Genomic DNA, 22221 nt, shown 5'->3' with positions numbered 1-22221 from the left:
ATCCTTGGCAATTGCCTTCTTCTAGGGCAATGACACAGATAGAACTCTATCAGTGATACAGCATCAAGGCCACTGACACTTGCATCTGAACATCTATGCACATGCACATACCCTCCCAGAGTTGCTCTTTGTTCCCCAAGATGACACTATTAGATAATAAGTTCCAACGTGTGTGCACTTGTGCCTGATAAGGCCACTCTGAGATCTTCTTGTGGGATCTTCTTGTGCCAAATGTGCCCAACACCTGTTCTTGGAATAAAGACCATCCAGACCCCAGAACTACTTGTTGCTCTTAAAGGAGCTGCATCACCCATGATGCGTTTGAAGCTTTTGTTCATAAAATGGCAAACTCTGTACCTCTAGCTTCCTTTATAGCTTGCAGTAGTGTCCTAGCCATCTGTGATGTTACCACATTGCTTGAAGCAGTTCTAGGCAAATGGGTATCTGTCATGTTTGCCTGCCCATCATTCATTCCTCCCCCTTCCCTTGTTTTCCCACTTTCTACCTTTGTGATTTAGATGCTGACCTTATTTACCCACCCCTAGGTCTCTACTATTAGTGAAAGGAAGTACACATGACCTAAGCCAAGCCAATGAAACTCAATTCGGGCCTTGTGCTGAAACTGCTGGGAAAGCGGTACTGTCTCTATTTGACTTGGAGTCTAAAGAATATAAGCCTGGAGTTTCTAGGGGCCACTAGGTGAAGGGACTCTCCATAGTGGCTGTATCAATTTACATTCCCACCAACAGTGCAAGAGGGTTCCCTTTTCTATACACCCTCTCCAACATTTGCTGTTTGTAGATTTTCTGATGATGCCCATTCCAACTGGTGTGAGGTGATACAATAGTTCTACTCTTTTAAGCACAATAGGGTTGGTTATAAATGGCCTGTCAACATTTCTAGCAAAGCCAGATTTTCTACAAATAAATTTGTCAGACTTCAAAGCAAAACTGTCAAGAACATAGAATTGTGCTATCGCAAAGTCACCCTCAGCAGTTACTTAGACCACTGCCTCATTTCAGTCATGCAATCTTACGTGTATTCAGGTTTTTAAATACTTCATAAAGTATTTTCATACACATTATTGTATTTGATATTTGCTATCTCTCTGGGAAGAAAGCTGGGCAATGTGTTATTCTCCCCACTTTGCAGATGAGGTGCAACGACTTCCAGAGGTTAGGTTATCACTGGTTAGCGGTAGAGGTAGGACTAAAGTCCCACGACTCTTTACTTTCAGACTAATGTTTTGTTTTCGCTATAACCATTGTCCTTTGTCACCAAATAGCCTCACATTCCCCCTAGGTAGCACTACTGCATGAACAGCTCTCTGAAAGGGTTCAAGTTTAACACCTTTCCCCTGTCAACTGCCATCCAGTGGTCCACACCTGGAAGAACCCAGATCTTCTGACTACTAGAGTCCAGTGACCTCTCATTAAACTCCAGTGCTTCACTCCCCTTCCTCCTGTTTTTTGCACAACTAGTTCTGAAATCAGCAAACACAAGGCAGTGTTGAAAGCAATAACAATTTTTAAGTGCCCACCTCCCCTTCTTCTCCATCCCTACCCCACAAATATGCCGATGGGAATCAGAGCTTTCATTTGCCAAATGTTGCAAGAAAGGGTAAGATTAATTTTAAGTCACAAGCTAATAGTGAGTAATGATGGAGAAGGAAAATGAAACTCAATCTGAAGGGTTCTCCAGGTAGAACCTGAGGCTTTCCCCCCTCTCCCTTTCACCTTTGCCTTGAGTGTAATTCACTTATCTTCAGATTCAATAACTTGAGGACAGAGGGAGTATGGAGCAGGGTGAGGGCTGTAAGTGAAGCCAGGGAGCACTAAAAGTGAGAAGGGAGGAACTCTGCACTCTTATGGGCAGCACATTGTGCTAGGCAGTGTTTACGGGAGTAAATGTCCAGCTAGGAACAGAACTTTCCTTTCCTATCTGATGATCTCTCCTTAAGCCAACAAAAGTGTTCATAAAGAAGACACAAGACTCAAAGATGCTTTCCTTTAAGATTCTACTTTGGTTGATAGAAACCAAAGATAAGGAGGAGTGAACAAATCCCTAAACCTGTGGGGAGAAAAATTTCCACAAATTATTTTACCTGAATTTGGGTGAGGGCCGTGGAAGGGGGTAATTTTGGTGGTGGGGATGTGTGGATTAATCATCTCAGTGTGCTCTTGACAAATGCTCAGATGAAGCATGCCCTGTCATCTTGCTTCTTGGTCTGCCAAGGCTCAAATACAGCCCAGAACTCAGCTGAGCTGTGTTTTTAGCTCCGGACCTCTAGAAGTTGGGCACAGCACACTTCGTTGGTGATGGTTTTGGATTTAACCTTGAAATCAAGTTGTCATATAATTTAACGATTCAAATCCCTGTGTATCCTAGTGGCCAATATTTTGTTTTTAAAAAAAAATATTTATGTCAATACGACTTTGTCTTTGTACTAAGATTCTCTGTCTTAAGTCTTTTATTACTGTTGAGAAATTTGAAAAAACGTTTAAAAAATATTTTCAATAGGGAAGAGGCATGAGATTTTTCTAAGACCCTTGCTTCAGGTACTAGCTATATACTAGAACCTTAGGACAAGAGACTCGAATGTTGAGAGAGCCGATTGGGGTTTGGTGGGGTGGAGGAAGACATAAAACAGATGGAAAATAAAAATAATCCAAAGGAAAAATGTGAATGCTAGACTAACTAAACTGATTATTAAAGGAATGACAACTGCCCAAAATTTATTAGGTACAGGTACCAGTGATGTAAAATTTGCAGGGGATATGGAAAAGCCTCTTGACCTAATTTCAGATTATCATCTTGGCTTTCTTGGGGATGTTATGGTATTGTCAAGCTTTTCATACTTTTACATGGGTTGTAAAAACAGCAGAACCAGTCAAGAGGCCTCTGGGTTCCTGAATTGACTGATAGGTGTGATATTGATATTATCAATTTTCCATTATTTGGGGATCAATTAAACTGGGTTGAATTGTTGTGGGAGGTCCAATAAAAGAGGGACACCCTTTGCTTCAGACTACGCTGATAAAATACAAAGCATATGCTTGGGGTCAGAAGATGAGGCTTGGAGGCCAGGCTGTCCCTTACTGACTCAAGCTACCTTGAATGAGTCTTTTAGCCTCTCTACGGCTCAGAGTTCTCTGTATTAAAATGAGTCTAATAATAATGATTATTTTGGAAATCAAATAAGCTAATATATATGAATGCAGTTATGAACTCTAAAGTGCTAGTTACTATTTTTCTTATTTTCTAATGCTGGCCCTAGGTTACGAATCAAAAGGGGAAACAAAATAACAAACCCTACTCTGTCTTCGGGGGAAAAAAAAAAGATGGATGTGAATATTGCTTTTACTAGATTTCCCCCTTCTTACTTCATTTGGATCTTTGAAAAGCTGCATTCATCTGCTATTATGGCTTTACCCTCTAAGCCTTCTGTATTTGATGTCTTTAGACCTTATACTCAGGTTAAGAACTGAGAAGAGGGACTTCCCTGGTGGCACAGTGGTTAAGAATTCGCCTGCCCATGCAGGCGACACGGGTTCGAGCCCTAGTCCAGGAAGATCTCACATGCCGCAGAGCAACAAAGCCCCTGCACCACAACTGCTGAGCCTGCACTCTAGAGCCCACAAGCCACAACTATTGAGCCCATGAGCTGCAACTACTGAAGCCCACGTGCCTAGAGCCTGTGCTCCACAACAAGAGAAACCACCACAATGAGAAGCCCGCACACCACAATGAAGAGTAGCCCCCACTCGCCGCAACTAGAGAAAGCCCGTGCACAGCAAGAAAGACCCAATGCAGCCAAATATAAATAAATAAACAAATAAATAAATTTTTAAGAAGAGAACTGAGAAGAAACACAACTTAGAGCAAGTTATGGAACTTGACCATAGCCCTTGGGAATTTAAATTCCACTGACTACAGGTGGGACCATGTTTTCTTTCTGTTTCTCGGGGTTTTTTTTATTTTTTAAAGCAATGTGGTTTCTGTGTCTTCTTCTAGCACTACAATGGCTTAGGCTTTTGTGGAAAAAACAAAACAAAACAATGGATCTAGAAAACAAAAATAATGGATCTTGTACAATTTGACAACCCCCACATAGGAATTTCCCAACCACAGAGTCCTGTAGGATCACTGCAGGCGTGCCAGAGACATGGGCTAACCCACAGCTTTACTCATACCAAATAAACACTCACTCGGTCGCCCAGGGAAAATCAAATAAAGGTAACCATTGCCATTTTTGCACGTGCATTCTTGACAGGAATATGGCAACCCAGCAAAATGTCTTTGTGAAATAGCACAATGTCAACTCATCTCTCTCCATAGTTACTAGGCAAGAAACCAAGGTGAATGAATAACTTTTAGGAGCCAAACTAAGTATTTTTTTTACATCTGTATCTTCAATGATATATTACTATTTACTAAAGTTTACTTGAAGGCAATTATCACTTTATGAAATGGGACACATATAATGATTAATGATGGTGTGAAGCTTATAATAAAGTTTTCATGAAATTACATTACAGGATAGTTTAGAACTACTTTTTGAAGAGGGTAGGACTATTTTGGCCTGCTTCATTTAAGGAGCTTTGGATTCTTAATAACCAGGTGATTTTTCTCTTGCCTGAATTGAAACCCAAAGATTCTCAGGATAAGAAGACATCTCTCCATGGGTTCTTCCTTCTAGATGGCTTTTTGCAGTATTGGAAGGTTTTTCTTGGGGACATTTCAAGAAATAGAAGAAAGACTTTATTTTGTACCTAAGCTCTTTTCTTCCCATGTTCTGACTTTGTCAAGATGGAAGCACATTATTGGACTCTTCTCTAAGTTTCAAGGTTATTTCAATATCATTTCAATATCCGTAGGATACTCACCCATCTTCTCTGGTTGGGAGCAGGAAGTGGCCACCTTCAGTACATCCATGAAAAAAGCAATACCCCAGGACTTCCTAGAGTATCTCAAGAGCCATAACTTGCACATGTGGGTATTTTTTTTAAGTTTTACTTTTTTATTGATGTATAGTTGATTTGTAATGTTATACAAGTTTTGGGTGATTCACAATTTTTAAAGGTTATGCTCCATTTATAGTTATTATAAAATATTAGCTATGTTCCCTGTGTTGCACAATATATCCTTGTAGCTTATTTATTTTATACATAGTAGTTTATACCTCTTAATCCAATGCCCGTATCTTGCCCCTCCCCTCTCCCCACTGGTAACCACTAGTCTGTTCTCTATATCTGTGAGTCTGCTTCTGTTTTGTTATATTCACTAGTTAGTTTTATTTTTTAGATTCCACACATAATCGATAACATACAGTATTTGTCTCTCTCTGTCTGACTTATTTAACGTAAGCGTAATACCCTTCGAGTCCATCCATGTTGCAAATGGCAAAATTTCATTCTTTTTTACAGCTGAGTAGTATTCCATTGTGTGTGTGTATATATAATATATATATATATATATATATATATAATATATACCACATCTTCTTTATCCATTCAGCTGTTAGTGGACACTTAGGTTGCTTCCATATCCTGGCTATTGTAAATAATGCTGCATGAACATTGGGGTGCATGTATCTTTTCAAATTACTGTTTTCTTTTTCTTCTGATATATACCCAGGAGTAGAATTGCTGGGTCATATGATAGTTCAATTTTTAGTTTTTTGAGAAATCGTCATACTGTTTTCCACAATTGCTTCACCAATTTACATTCCCACCAACATTGTACAAGGGTCCCCTTTTTCCCATATTCTTGACAACATTTGTTATTTGTGGTCTTTTTTATGATAGCCATTCTGACAGGTGTGAGGTGATATCTCACTGTGGTTTTGATTTGCATTTCTCTGTTGACTAGTGAAGTTGAGCATTTTTCATTTGCCTGTTGGTCGTCTGTATGTCTTCTCTGGAAAAATATCTGTTCAGGTCTTCTGCCCATTTTTTAATTGGGTTGCTTATTTTTTTGATGTTGGGTTGTATGAGCTATTTATGTATTTTGGATATTAACCCTTTATCAGTCATATCACATATGGGCACTTTAAAATCATTTACTAAAGGCATTCTGTGAAGGCAGACAAGTTAAAAAAAATTTCTCTTCCCTGACACTAGGGATCATGGTCAGTGAAGGATAGCTGTATCAGTCTCTGTCTGCCCTGGCAGGGCACATTTGCACAATACTTGAACCAGACTGCTCTATAGGGCACCAATAGGACATGATCACTTTGAACTGCTCTTTCTTGATCCATGCTTGAGGCCAAAGGTATCTGATAAGATATTGCAGGCATCATTTCTTCAGTACCAGAAATCTCTCCAATTTCTGTCTCCCAGGCTTCCTTCATGTGTTCACCCTCTTCTGGTCTCTATAGTTCTTTCTATCCCACTAAAATAAACCCAAGGTCTCCCTCTCTGCCCAGTGATTCTCAGACTTTTTTGACTCAGGCTCAGCTGGGTGGGGCAAAATGTTCCAAGACCCACGTATTATAGTCTTGCCTGCTTTTCAAAGAATTCCCTGATAGCGATGCACTGTTGCTGTGCGAGCACATTTTGTGCAAGTCATGTGAATATCTGCTTTAGCAATACTGGTATGGATGGTTTCTATATGTATCACAATCCATATTTGTTTTAATGTTTTGTTATAAAAAATTATAGGTCACAAATTGAGTTGACCTATGTAGATATCACTATCTTATTGTAGGGTTAATCAAACAATCCATGTCAAACAAAATAGATGATGATGGAGGTAAACGAAGGGTAATTTATAATTAAAAAGCAGGAATAGGGCTTCCCTGGTGGTGCAGTGGTTGAGAGTCCACCTGCCGATGCAGGGGACATGGGTTCGTGCCCCGGTCCAGGAGGATCCCACATGCCGTGGAGCGGCCGTGAGCCATGGCCGCTGAGCCTGCATGTCCGGAGCCTGTGCTCCGCAACGGGAGAGGCCACAGCAGTGAGAGGCCCGCGTACCGCAAAAAAAAAAAAAAGCAGGAATAGTAACCATTGAAAAGTACAACAATACAGAACTGATATTAATAGGAGAGCAGTCTTCCTGACTATTGAGGATACTTCAACAATCTGTCCATGCATGTTGATAGGGGGAGCTTTGCAAATATTGCCAAGTGTTGCCTGACAACCAGGTGAATACTAAGTAGTCACCTCAGTAAACTCTAGTTATGTTTTAAAATTTTATTTATGAATACCAAATACTACTAACTCTTAACAACCTAGCAGTTATTAGTAGCTTTTAGACACATATATACATGCACACACACACACACACACACACACACACACACACTGAAAATCTAGGGCATCAAGAGCCATTTGCTAGTAAGATCCAAAGACAAGACATGTATTTTGGGATCAATCTGTGGGACATCAGGAGGATGCTTGTGGCCTACCAGTTGGCTATGGTCCATACCTTGAAATTCATCACTGCTTAGATGGTTGGCTTGGCTTTTTGACTCAGCTTCTCAAGATGCTGGATCACTAGTCCTGTTTCATCCTTTGCCGCTACAGGCACATCCCGACCTTGTGCCCTGGCCAGCGCTCCAGTGCTCCCTGGCCTGGACCTCCAAATCCCTAGTCTCTCACTAGAGTCCCTCTCTGGGAAGGAGAATCAGATGTTACCCAGTAACTGGACAGACTCCCTGTTACCCCCTTGCAGTATCTGTGATGTCATAATGGGAGGCCTTGAGTGACACATGGTGAAGGGGAGTCAGAAGACCTGCTCACAGGCCACCTCTGCCTTGGCAGCTGTTTGACAGCAGGTGAGTTACCTCACTTCTCAGCTTAGATTTCTCCTCTACAAAATGGAAATAATAATACCAACCTCATAGATTTCTTGTGAAGATCAAATGGAATAATGTAAGTGATAAAGCATGGTAAAGTATAAATACATTTATAAAAGTAATACGTGTTATTGTTGCAGAGAGGTAATATTCATGCAAGCATCTAGATTGTTCTTTTTACAAACTATGATATTAGAATGCTATGATGTATAAGAATGACAAACAATACAGACTGTCAAGCATGAAGGTCAAATGCAAGGATCTCACAGACGGAAGACACTATTGAGAAGGAATACGAATTCCTGATTCCACAATCCTGAGACATGTTATAAGGAGAAGTAAATCTCTCAATGGTCCTGAATCTCTCCCTCCCTCTTTTTTCCCCCTTCTCAAGGCTTGGAGAGCAGGACTTAATTCAGAGTAATTCCAAGCATTAGAAATGAAGGGTTTTTTCCCTCCATCCCAGTCCCTGGGAGGACAGCGGCTGAAGAATGCCAGGAATTTTTCCCTCCACCCAGTCAGGAATGTGTCCTGCTTGAGGTGCTTAGCAGGAATGTAGAGGGCTGCCAGATAAGGCCCACAGCCGTGGTTGTGGGCCTGGGGCAGGGGAGGGAGCTCTCCTCCACCAACGAGGCCTTCCTCAAGAGCCCCCAGAGGCTGCTCTCTGGGTAACAGCAGAGACCAGAGCCAGTGTTGCAGGACTAACCTCTGCAGACAGTGAGTGAAGAGGCAGCTTAGCCAGATGTTCAAAACAAAGACATAGCAATGTTTTCGGTCTCTGGAGGAAGCACTGTCTTTGGGATCAACACAGACGTGGGCTGGACTGCAGACTGTCACTTACCAGTTAGCTGCGTGACCTGGGTTAGCTACTCTGTGAGCTTGGCTTTCCCCACTATAAAATGCAAATAATACTACTACCTACCTCTTATGGTTGTGAGGAGGATTGAATAAAATAGTGTATATAAAACACTTAGCATAGCTATAAAGCCTATTTTTACATGCCTAGCTTTTAAACAGTCTCAGTGCCCTGCATATATTCAGTGGCACAGTATACAGTGTGTTTTCATATTTGTTACTTCTTTTTTTTTTTTTTTTTGTGGTACGCGGGCCTCTCACTATTGTGGCCTCTCCTGTTGCGGAGCACAGGCTCCGGACGCGCAGGCTCAGCGGCCATGGCTCATGGGCCCAGCCGCTCTGCGGCATGTGGGATCTTCCCAGGCCGGGCATGAACCCTTGTCCCCTGCATCGGCAGGCGGACTCTCAATCACTGCGCCACCAGGGAAGCCCTGTTACTTCTTTTTAATTGCATTAAGCAATAGTGTGAACTTGAGTACCCTTGGGATGATTGGTAGATACATACATCTTTTTTTTTTTTTTTTGCGGTACCCGGGCCTCTCACTATTGTGGCCTCTCCTGTTGCGGAGCACAGGCTCCGGACGCGCAGGCTCAGCGGCCATGGCTCACGGGCCCAGCTGCTCCACGGCATGTGGGATCTTCCCGGACCGGGGCACGAACCTGTGTCCCTTGCATCGGCAGGCAGACTCTCAACCACTGCGCCACCAGGGAAGCCCTATACATCTTTTAAAACAAGTAACGGAGTGTCTGTCATCTTTGGCGGTTATCACAGGCCTGGTCTTAGCTCTTGTCCACACCCTACCCGTATCCCAGTTTTTTCAGTGAGTTTCCAGTCAGTTCCAGTCAGGAGAAAGCTGCCTCCTCCCCCGCCTCTCCCTCCCCCTCCCCCCCCACCCCCCGCCCTCCCATCTCCCGGAACACACTGATATATTGGACCAGACTAGCTGCTGCTCTCATCCAGCTTCCTATGGGAGCTTGGAAGAAGCTGTTGTTGGACGTCAAAGAGAAGCTCAGAAGCTTTAAGGATTCTGTCAGGTAGGCTTGCCCTTGACGGGCTCCTGGGGCAGCCAGACTGCCTACCTGATCCCCTTATGCCTGGGTCTCAAAGTTTAACCTACGTTGGAGAAGGTCTGCCCTGCCCCAGGTCCCTAGCAGGCTTCTCTGCCTTTCACTTTGCTTCTGCCAGCTTTTCTGAAAGCCAGGTCAGGAAGGCAAGACTTAGTCCCTGCCTTGTTCAGAGAGGAACTCCTGGAACAATGTGGTTCTGCAAGCTGCCCCTGACCTTGGTGTTCCTGAAGCCATGGCACGGTTCTACTTCCCCAGGTCCCGAATCTTGATGCCTACAGTTACAATGGATCTGTTGTGTCCTTTCACAGACTTGATCTTGGATTTTCAGTCTCCACCTGGCACAGTGGAGATGAGGATGGCAGCTCTGACCTATTTCCTGTAGTCTCTGTGGGCTTCCTGACAGTTCTTTCTTCCCGGGGCTTGGTTCTCTCTAATATCAGCCATGCACTCTGGACATAGAATCCCATGTCCAGATGGGAGCAAATGTACCTCTCCACTGATTGCCTTAATGCTTCCAGGCTGGTTCTTACATAATGTCATCCACCTCTCACTCCATGAATCTCAGAGAAACTTCAATCTTTATTGGTAGTAAATATTTTCTGGGAAACACATGTAAGACTATTCCTTTATTGACCTTCTTGAATTCTTAAGGGCATGGCGTAAGGCAAGCTGGGACCACAGCTTTCCGAATTGGCAGGTAGGCTAGTGAGCAAGGGCCAGGCAATGGCTTGTGAGAGGGACACAGGATGGGGTTTGGAGACACTGTCCTATGTGAGAGTTTGGATCAGGGACAAGGGTCAAAGGCAGACTCTAAAGGATGTAGCCAGCTCTGTTATGGTTATGGCCTTTGTTGGTGCCAGGTAGGAGATATTCCAAGGTATGATTAGACAGGAGGTAAGGGAATAGAAGGCTGCCTACATGTGGCCAAGCTCTAGAAGGCTCATTTATTAGAGCAGGATCCAGGTCCAGGGAAGGATGGATGGCTAAAGAGAGATGGAAAACCAGGGCCCTAGTCACCAGCTAAGGTTCAGAGCCATGTCAGGCATTTAACGACTTCTTTAAAACATCTTACAGGCGGTGGGCCCAGCAGCCAATGGGCGGGGGCGGTGGGGGGGCGGCCCGGACGACGGGGAGGGGGAGCCCGCGTCTGGTGGACGCGGTGGGGAGGAGGAGGAGGCGGGCTCCCAATCCGGTTCCATCCGGTTCTCCCACCGCCCCCGCCTCGGGTCCCAGCAGCTCGGGCGGCGGCAGGAGCGGCAGAGGCCAGGCAGACCAGCTTCGCGAAGGCTCTTGGCGCGCCGCGGCCCGCAGGCACCCGGCACGCGCCCGCCCCGCCGCCACGATGCCCAAGAGGAAGGTGAGCTCCGCCGAGGGGGCGGCGAAGGAGGAGCCCGAGAGGAGATCGGCGAGGTTGTCAGCTAAACCGGCTCCTCCAAAAGTGGAAACGAAGCCAAAAAAGGCGCCAGGAAAGGATAAATATTCCAACAAAGAAGTGCAAACAAAAGGGAAAAGGGGAGCAAAGGGAAAACAGGCTGAAGTGGCTAACCAAGAGACTAAAGAAGACTCACCTTCAGAAAATGGAGAAACTAAAAATGAGGAGAGCCCAGCTTCTGATGAAGCAGGAAAGAAAGAAGCCAAGTCTGAGTAAAATCACACACCTGGTCCTATCAGTGGTCCCTGTTTCCCTTCTTGAACAATCCAGAGGAATATTTTTATCAACTATTTTGTAAATGCAAGTTTTTTAGTAGCTCTAGAAACATTTTTAAAAAGGAAGGAATCCCACCTCATCCCATTTTTTAAGTGTAAATGCCTTAGTTTAAGAGGTGAAATCATTTGCCGGTTGTTTATTTTTTGGTACAACCAGAAAATAGTGGGATATTGAATATGGGAGGCTTTGATTGTCTTGGGTGTAGCTTTTATATCCTATAATACAAAGCATACTAAATGGCAGTTTGGAGTCAGTTGTGCATTTAATGTCTTAAACACTTTAAATTACTTCTCTTCCGATGTGGTTTTTGGTAGAATTGTTTCTTAAAGCAAACCACTCACCCCTTGATCTTGGCTCTCCTGGGCAGAATTTTGTGCACTCTGTAACATCTTTGGTCGTGGTAGTCCAGTTCTTCTAGTAACTGTTAATGTGCTGTCAACGACTGACAATTTGCGTATGTAGTGTATGTGATATTAAATTGTTAATTAGTGGGACTTACGATGTAACAGCATATCAATACTTGAAGATATTGGTACTTGATATCCTGTGAAGGAAAATTTGCCCCCAAATTTTAAGCTGGAAAATCACTGGAATAACTGTTCAGAAAAGAATCACAACTACATGATTTTTAAGGTTTTTGGTACGTATGTTGAGAATTGTGTACAAATTGAAATGTCTGTGTACTGATCCTCAAAACAACCAATAAAATCTCAATTATGAAAGAAACAAACAAAACAAAACAAAAAAACATCTTACAGCATCAGGCAAATGTGTGTCCAATGCTGAAAGCCTTGAGTACCAGCCTATATTTCTTCCCCAGATACCTTCTCCTGGTAATTTATCTATTCACCTTCCACTCGTGACTGTGACTCAGTCACTGCTTCTTCTAATCTATTCAAACATTCTAACTGCTTTCAGCTTTGCTCAACACTAACTAACACCCCACTCTACCTTTTGCTTCTTATCTCTGGATATAATGCTTCCCCTAGGGATGTTTCATGTGTCCCAAAACCGTTATTTTTCCCTCAAATATGCTGCTCCTCCAGTCTTCCCTGTCTCACTGGCACCATCAACCTCCATTTTCTCAAGCTGGAAACCTGAAGGAAATCATAAACTCCTTTCACGTCTCCATCTACCATGTTCATATATCACTGTAGTGGCTATCTCATCTCTGTTCCACCATGGAATAGACCTTGGGCTGTGGTGGACACCACCCGTGATTACCAATGTCAAATTCTTCTTTTCTGGGCATATGAGAGACTACACTTACCATCCCAATTCCAGTTAAGTGCAGCCGTACAACTAGTTTGGTCCAGTGAAATGTGAATGAAAATTCACATATTATTTCTGGGCTAAAGTAGTGAAAAACTCTCAATTCTCTTTGCCTGAAATAGCTCTTGTTCTGTTGTGAATGCAGAGGTCTTCTGTTGAGATGGTGAGTCACCAAATCAAAGAAGCCTATCTGAGGCATCTCAGGAGGGTGGCTGCTTTGGTGAGATGCTTGAATCTGCAGAAGATGCTGCACGACTGACAAACTTCTGCAGTGAGTCACTGAGCTGTGGGGATCATTTGTTAGCTGTAGCATTATCCAGCTGATCCTAATACAATCACTAAGGCCCGCTGATTTTACCATCTCATATTCCTCTCCCCTCTAGTCCCTCTGCTGCTCTAGCTCAGGACCTCAACATTTCCTACCAGAACTATTGGAAAAGCTTAAAACTTGTCTCCTTGCTTCCAGTTTGGCAACCCTCAGACTCATCCTTCCAACAGACACCAGAGTGGTCTTTGTGTAACTCAAATCCAACCATGTGTTTTGGGTTACTCCGTTTCATTGGCTCCCCGTCACTGACATGACAGATAGTATGATATGACAGATTGCTTCCCTAGCCAGCCTCATTTCCCATCTCTTGTCCCCTTACATGTTATAACCAGCAATATTTAAATGTTTGTGATTTCCAGAATAATCCATGCTTTTTCATGTGTCCATGCCTTTGCTTATGCTGTTGCATTTATCTGAGACATCTTTATACACCCTTCATCCTCTTCTTTGCCTGGCCAATTCCTTACTCTTTGAGACTAGGTTCTAATACTACATTTTCTGGGAAGCCTTCCTGTTGGATTTAACATCCCTCCTCTGTACCCCCACAGCATCATCTACATCTACAAATCATTGACTACATTATATTGCATCTCTTGATGGGTCTCCCTCCCCTTGAGAGTAAAAACTTGACTAGGTGGATGCCTGTAACATGGTAGACGCTTAGTTATAAGAAACACTGAGGTAATGAGATTCAGTGGTAATGTGAACCCTCAGGGCTCATCCGTGGACACAGGATTCCAGGATGATGGGCTGTGAGGTAGACACAAGTATTCAGTCTGAGAGATCAGTCACTCTAGTGGGCATCCAGGTCTGGCAGGAGTAGGGGGTGAGGGTCTGACTTCATGCCAAACATAACAAATGGTGGACCTGGGGCAGGGATTGTTAACTTTCTGCCCTAGACAAGATTGGCTCAAGAACCGAAGAAACATTGCACTGAATGGGCACCATGAAGAGACACTGCTTTGAGAATCTTGGGAAGGTCGAAGCAGAGGAAAGAAGGTGGTGTCTGATATAAAGTTATAAAATCATTGACACTCTTAATAGATTGGGCTTAGGCAGCAACCACACAGTTTGACCTTCTTGAATGACTGCTATAATAAATGCAGTAGTTTCTTGCCATTTCTGGTAGTTACGTTCTACAAAGTTGCTGGGAACACATTAGCAAGTATGGAACCATTGCTCCTAGGAAAAATGCAGGGTTAGGTTTCCTGAAAGCCTGTGGTCACATTTTCATCAACCAATCAATGCATAACCTTGTTTTACCTGTTTCTGTTTAAAGATACCTTATTTCCTTATTTAATATAATATGGATTCATTAACATTGAACTCTTGACCAGCAACACTAACTTAAGCCTGAACAAAGCTTACCTAACGCACATATTTTGTTCTATAAGGTGCTTCTTGTGCTTAGGAAGACTGGAAAACACTTCAGCAATACACTTGGGAATCATTTTAAACAATGAAATCACCCAAAAAGCCTTTTTGAAAAAAGACCACTAAGTAGACCACCAAAAAGATACTTGTTTACAGTATGAGAACTTGACACAGTAAGGCAGAGCATTGCCTTGTTCCTCCTCAACTGGGAAAGTGCATGCCAGAGGACTCAAATTTTTCACTGCTCTGTCCATATCCACAATGACCATGAAAGTGCTGTATTGATTTTGGAGTTACAAGTAAATTTCATCAAGTAGGCAAATTTGCAAATATGGAATCCACAAATAATGAGAATCAACTATAGCTACAATTTACTGAACACCTGCCACATAGCATTGAACTAGGTGCTTCATATATACACATGTTGCCAAGTTTATCAACTTTTCACTCTTCAAATGAAATGCCTCAGAGTTAAAAATGGTGGACATATCCTGAGATCCATAGGCTATCACCAATAGAAAAAGCAGGACTTTATAATAATAATAATGTCATATAATTTCCACACCAAGCTTAAGGATGCATTTCTGGAGCTGGAAATTTATAATAGGCTGGGCTTCTGCTCCTTTTGGAAACTTCTAACTCAATAGTCTGGGCTCTTATAGAAAACTAAGAATACATTGCACACTCAGCAACAGGGATGCAAAGAATATTTCTTATAGGAAACATACCCAGCACTTAAAAGCATAATCATCTTCCCAAGCAATATGATGAGAAGCCAAAAACAGTCAAGTAAACAAAGAGACAAATATTTCTTTCAGGAATCTGAGAAGTTAGCAAGCTTTAGAACATACTGTCTTGAAGTGTCATGACTTGTGAAACGATGATCTTGTCCAATCATCTGTGCATCCACAGTCTTCTTATCTGCCGCTTTCTTTCCACTCAGATCAGTCTGGACTCTGTTCCAAACTACATGGTGCTTATTATTCCTCCTCATCTTTACTGTTATCACTATGTCATTCTCTTCCCAACCAAATCACCCTTGACCGGCAAGTCTCGGTTCATTCCTACGTCTTCCATTAACCTCTCTTAGACCTCCTCAGTCCTCTAGGTCTTTTTTTTCTGTGAGAGGATATGGACCACCCAAAATCTAGCTCACTTTTCAAATCAAAGTGAAACAATAATGCACACCTGTCAGGACTTAAGCAGGACAGTGTGTGAATGCCCATAGCACAGGGCCTGGAACAAGGGATATGCTCAACAATGTTGGTGTTTCTGAATCTGAATGGTGTTTTTCACTTTGGTTCATAAAAATTCACTTTTATTATTCACTTTTATCACCCCTTCTGAGGCAAATTTTATGAAGAAAAGGATAACATCACTAGAGACAAGGCAACAGCAAGAAAGAACATGCTTTGGGCCAGTGATTTCCAAATTTTGAATTTTCTGGACCAGTGTAGGAATTTTGGGAACTGACCTCAGGTTGCTTAATAGTTCCCTTTTGCCTAAAATCTCTCTAATAACACTTTTACCTTATGTAATAATTATTACAAAATAAACATTATAAGGGCCAAAAGGTAAAAAGGACATAATATCAGAAATTTTTGTTCTAAAAATGAATGTATTCAGCTTCAGGAAAAACTCAACTCATTCATGCACCCAATTATCCTTTTGTTCATTCATTGGCCAAATATTTATTAAGTGATATGCACCAGGAATTTTTCTATATGATGAAGTACAGGGGTAAACATGACAGGGAAGTTTTCTGTATTGATGAAGCCAATTTTTTTTTTTTTTTTTTTTTTGTATCAGAAAACAGATCTGGAAAAGCTCATGACCAACCAGTACCAATCCAGTCACTGGACCATACATTGGCTTTTAAGAGCTATGACGTGAGTATTTAGTCACTGATGTCAGGTCCAGTCCCTGCTTCTAAGCCCTGAAGGAGGGAACAGGGAGATGTCACACTTTACAGAGGCTGGGAGTGTAGAGGCAGAAGAACAAAAGCAGCTCCTCTGAGCAAGCATCTTCTGGCTCTGGGGCAGTGAGAGTGCCAGCCTGAGAATTGGACCTCAGGCTGGTTACTCTTAGTGAGTACAAGCCCCTCATAAAAAATCCTTCTAGAAGTCATCATTTTTGACAATGAAGGGCAACGACATATATTTAGCCTAAAGAGACCTGAAATATAGGGCACAAGAGATTTGAAACAGTTGTCAAAGTGTGGAGATAAACCCTGAGAAAAGCAAGGTGGGGATAAAAACCTGGCTCTATTTGGGGAGTTCCTCAGTTTGTTTCTCACCAGGATTCAAAAGAAAATAGCTAGGTGTTGTGAAATATGAGCTCTCAAAAGTGCTACAGAAAACTTTTAGCACTGTTAAACACTTGGAGCACTCAGCCAACAAAAATAAAACATTTGCTCTTATTCTGAAATCCCGAATTAAACTCAGGTCAGAGTAACTGTTGTGTTTCATTCTAGCATGCCTTAGGGAGAAATTGGAGGAAAATCCCCAGGGACTGATAAGCCCTCTGTAACATGTTGAGTTGTTGGATTGGATAGAGAGAACACCATATATGTATGCATATATATACATACATACATATATATGCACTATACTATATATGCATGTGTGTATATATATATATATATATATGCAATATAGTATATATATTATATATAGTGATTTCTTCCTAAAAGTCACAATTAAGGGAATGTTGCACCTAACATAAACTATCAGAACTTGTCACAATACTTTCCATATATAATAGATTGAGAGCTTCACACGACAATCTCCAGTGTCCTGGCCTAAAATTGATAGAATCAAACAAAGATACATTCTGTATTCCAGAGGAACTCTTCAGAGCTCAAATAAGTATTTACTGAAAACAACACTACATTTTCCAGGGCGTCACTCCTGAGAGGTCTGTGCCCCTGCAGCATCACACTGCAAGGAAGAGGGGAGAGGAATGTAAGTGCCAGCTTCCTGAACACAGTGGGAATAAGACCGAAAAGAAAATGATCAAGAAACCATAAGCAGAAGGTTCTTGTCACAGCATTTTAGGATTAAAAATAAAAAGATTTACTAAAATTAGCCACAATGTAAAACCCCAAAGTAGAAAGCTTTAACTAAGGCAAATGGCCTCCACACTTTAGACAACTTTATCAACTTCATGCTATAAACCATAGCAAGCAAATTAATTATTCCCAGATGCTGGGGATGAAGAATGCTTGCTGAATTGTTTTGCTTCCCAAACTCTTCAGTATAAACACACACTCACAGGATTGCATTCCCTTTTTTGGCTCCCAACATGCAAGTAATTATACACTGTGCAGGATAATGGTGGGTGAGCTCTCCTCTGAATACCAAGCAAGTTCTGGGTTCTGTCAGCCTGTTAGATATCATGTCCACAAACATTTTTCTGTGACAGTCTTTAGTAAAAACTTGTAAACAAATTGTTTCAAGTTTATAAAAAAAATTTCAACAGCAGCACAAGACTCATTTCAAAATTATTCCAAACTCCTTAAGAGCTGGAGAGGGCAAAGTTCATCTCAAATATAGTACAGCTCTTATCTTGCATCAAGAATAGTTTTCTCTGCAATCCCTATGACAGGGGGTCAGAAATCATATTAGTAGTCTTTACATTTTTATATTCTTCCCATTTTGCCAATATGTAAACAAAGAGGAAAAAAACAGATTTTGAATCAACTGTGAATTGAGAATGTGTTTAGGATTAAAACATAGATTCTCTGAACATGGCCAGAATAATGTGAGTAGATGGTCATTTTTCCATTCCAGCTCCAAATTTTCATAGGGCAAATGAAATGTACTTGGTGTTGGGTAAGTCACCCAACATGGAGGGTTTTTTGGGCTCCCTGGGCCTTAATACTTCTTGGAGTAAATAAACTCAGTGGATTTGTTTGGGGTCTTTATATAATGAGGCAAAGGTGTATGTGTGCACGTGTGTGTGTGTGTGTGTGTGTGTGTGTGTGTGTGTGTAAATGTGGTGGTGGTGGTGGTGTGATAAGGAAGGCACAGGGAAAACCTCAGGAACTGTTAAGGAAAAAAACACATTTTCTACAGAAGGAAAGAAAGGTTCTATAGTCCTGCCAAGTGCAACACGAATGAGGGAAAGTTCAAGGAAAGTTGATCTCTAAAAATAAATAAATAAAAGGAAATTCAATGAGAAAACAATATTCAGGTCAGGTCTAAGCCCAGAGAAGAACGCTCATTCAGAACTGGGCTGTCATCCTGCTTTTTATGAAGTGAGCAGCTGCTGGTTATTGAAACCAGCCCACACAGTTGGGTCCCTGCCGCCATGGCAACACTCCTGTGTCTGTGCTGGAGTGGCCAAGGCACAATGGGTGGTTCCAGGGCCCGGAAGCATTCTGGTTACAGATTAGGGAGGGGTTTTTGTTTTTTATATATATGGGGAGATTTTGATTCCTCGGTTTGTGGTTGGGTATTGGAAACTTTTCCTACCTATGATAAAGTCTGACTTAAGGGGCAGATTTTCATGCCAATAGCAGCATGGAAGGAAAGCATCAAGGTGTTCAACAGGCAAATGACTCATTTCCAGTCTCATTTAAAATTCTCTTTTCCATGTACACACAGCTATATTTAAAATAAAATGCCTTTCCATAAAAAAATAATAATAATGAAAAATAAAATAAAATAAAATTCTTTTTTCTCTAGTAAGCTCTGGGCATTTGTACCTGGTCCCTTGTATTGCCACCTCAGAATGTTTTTGAAAAAAATGCTTAGTTTGCTTTTTTATATTTGTAGTTTATAATAACACGTGGCCCTAAAAGGAAAAATTATCATAGTCTTATGAATTGAAAAAGCTATCTAAGAATTAAAGACTTTGAAATTAAAAATACAGACTATAGATTATATATCATATATGCAGAGCCTCAATTATTGGCACATTTAAGTATTTAACTCACCATCTTGGTTTCATTAATACCGCAAGTAAAATATTTATCTACGAGCTAAGTGTAAAGAAAATTGCAACACAACAACCTCATTATGTAGCACAGTAATAGCATAGACTTTGGAGTTAAACTACCTGAGTTCCAGTCCTGTCATTTATTTGCTGTGTAGTCTTAGACAAGTTACTTAAATCTTCTCTGACACTATCTTCTCATCTGTAAAATGAGGATAAGAGTAACCTATCTGGTAAAGATTATTAAAGGTATTAAGTGGGTTAATATTTGTAAAGTGCTTAGAAACTGTGTTTGGTTAATGTTAAGTCCTTAGAAGATAGACAGATAGATAGATAGATAGACAGACAGATAGATAAAGAATCTTAAAGGACCTCGTTCTTAAGACTCTGGGAAACATTGCCTTTGGAATTTAGCACAGCACAGTGTATTTGTGTACCTGTGTCCCCTCTCAGGAAATGTTAGACTTCTTATTTATGTCTATGGCTTATAAGTCAGAGCCATGCTTAAGGCTCCTTCACTGAGCTAATTTGTGAATTTAGCCTTTTTGTGTGTGTTGGGGGAGTGCTTTGAAAAAATACATACTGGAGCTTCTGATTCATTTGGATCCCTACAAATGCTTAAGTGTTTGTTAAAAGCACAAGGCACAGTGCTTGTTAAACTAAGCAAGTGCTAAGATGCAGCCCTCAAGCTGGAAAACCTATCCCAGTACCCACTCATTCTAGCAGCAGCCAAGGAGTCTCAGCCTCTTGGAGATGGAAAACCCAGTGCCTTTCGCTTACATAATAGAATGAGATGCATCATTTCATTTCATTTTTAAAATTATTTATTTTTGACAAATAAAAAGCAAATATAGTTAAGGTACATGTATATATGCCCTGTAATTTCTTAAAAATTGTGGAATTGCATTATCTTCTACAGTGGTCCAACCTAAAACTGGTCCTGTTGTATGATCCTGTTCTCCTGTTTATACTTCCTTAGTTAAGTGAAAGAGGAATATCTGTTAGGTATCAATGGCTGCAAAGTGCTTTTACAGATCTTGTTTTGGGATAATTGAATGCTTTCCCACACAAATATGCTATTCTGCCATTCAGAGGATTTATAACTTTTTGGAACCTAATGTATCTGAGGCTAAGAGGTTAACATTTTAGCCAATGTTCTCAAATTTAGTCACACGCCCTCGGTTCTAAGAACAGGGATCAAAAGTCATCCTGGGACCTCAAAGAAAGAAATCAACATCTATTTCAGTTTGAAAAATGGCAAAATCTTATTTTCATACAATGAAGGTTTTTTTTCTTCCTTTACAACTATTCAAAGTGGGGTTACATATCTGGAGAGGGGGTATGCTTTAGTGTAGGACTGCATGCTGAAAGGACTAAGACCGAAATACACAAATAAAAAATTCATTTTAAGAAAATCAAGATCTCCCTGTAGTTTAACACATATCCCGTTTTCTAAGAAAACAAATGTACTATCCGATCCAGTAAAACTTTCTTTGGGAAATCTTTTGGAAGCAAAATTAGAGAAAGGCAGTATTCCATAGTTGAAGGAAACAGAAGCTGTCACCTAGAAGAAACTCAAACTGAGCTGAAGCTATGACAGTTTGAAAAGATACAGAATTGATCAAATTGACTTTATTGTTCCAGGAGGTTTAAATGGAAACTTGAAAAAAGTGGTCTCCTTTTTCTATATTCTACTCCAAGAACTGAAGTTGTCTTATACAAGAATGTTGATGCTAGCATTTAGCTGTACTTAAAAGAGAAGGCAAATTATGAGGTCCAGGAAAGCTGCCCTGGAATAACAGTCAGGAGACCTGGGATACAGTTTCACTTTGGTCACTTGTCAGTGTATGGCAGGTTACTTTGCCTCTCTGAGTTATAATAACCATGGTGATGATGGTAGTGATAGAAGCAGCAGCAGCAGTATTAATATCTGCAGGAGCAACAGTAGTAGCAGCAGGAACAGCAGTAGTAGTAGTTGGAGCAATGGCAGTAGTAGTAGTGGCAGCAGCACTAATAGGAGAAAGAGGGGCAGCAGTAGTAGTATTAGTATTAGCCGTAGCAGCAGCAGTTTTAGCAGCACAGCAACAGTAGAAGTAGCAGTAGCAGTAGTAGTAGCAGCAGTGGCCACAGTGGTAGTAGCAGCAGCAAGAAAAGCAGTATTGGTGTAATAGCAGCAGCACAGAAATAGTGGTAGCAGTAGTGGTAATAGTAGTAGCTGCAGCTGCAGCAGCAGCAGTAGTAGCCATAGTAGTAGTAGGAGAAGCAGCAGTGGTTTTTTTTTTTTTAACTTACAAAAATTATTTATTTACTTATTTGGCTGCATCGGGTCTTAGTTGCAGCGCTCAGGATCTTTCAGTTGCAGCGGTTTTAACAGCGGTAGCAATAGTAACAGCAGCAGTAGCAACAGCAGTAGTAGTAGAAGTTTTCTATTTATTGAGGGTCTACTGCCTGCACTTGACTAGAAACTATACAAACGTTATTTCCATTTAAACGCCACAGTGACCTTCCACTATAGCTATTATTACCCCCATGTAACTATTGAGGAAACTGAGGACCAGAGAGGTTAAGTGATTTGCTCAAGGCCACTTTGTTAATTAGTGAAAAATCTGGATTTTGAATCTGGAATGAGCTGATTCCAAAGGCTTGTCCTTCTCTGGGGAAAAAATGTGGTATGGAGCAGAGCTTCTCAAACCTCAGTGTGCTTATAACCATTTGGAGATCATGTAAGAATGGAGTTTCTCATGCAATCAACCTGGTGTGATGCCTGAGATTCTGCATTTCTAACAAGCTCCCAGGTGATGCTGCTGGTTCTAGGAAGCACACTTTGACTAGCAAGAGGATAGTGGAAAGAAAGTATACTTCCCAGTCAGAATGCATGGC

General features: G+C 41.4%; 2 protein-coding genes across 6 annotated transcripts in view; one reads left to right on the top strand and one right to left on the bottom strand.

The window, feature by feature from the left end:
• The window catches only part of EHBP1 (EH domain binding protein 1), a 536766-nt gene that overhangs the window by 374613 nt on the left and 139932 nt on the right, over positions 1–22221 (bottom strand). The gene's annotated exons all lie outside the window — the stretch shown is intronic.
• Positions 10994–11429, top strand: LOC309969444 (non-histone chromosomal protein HMG-14-like). Its single transcript, XM_082851261.1, has one exon. The coding sequence runs from the start codon at positions 11064–11066 to the stop codon at positions 11367–11369; it is 306 nt and encodes a 101-aa protein (XP_082707387.1). The 5' UTR covers positions 10994–11063; the 3' UTR covers positions 11370–11429.

Source organism: Leucopleurus acutus (assembly GCF_964270905.1).
Source record: "Leucopleurus acutus genome assembly, chromosome: 12".
Lineage (NCBI taxonomy): Eukaryota > Metazoa > Chordata > Mammalia > Artiodactyla > Delphinidae > Leucopleurus > Leucopleurus acutus.
Note: the sequence above shows the minus strand (reverse complement) of the source record. Positions and strands in the feature narration are given on the sequence as shown.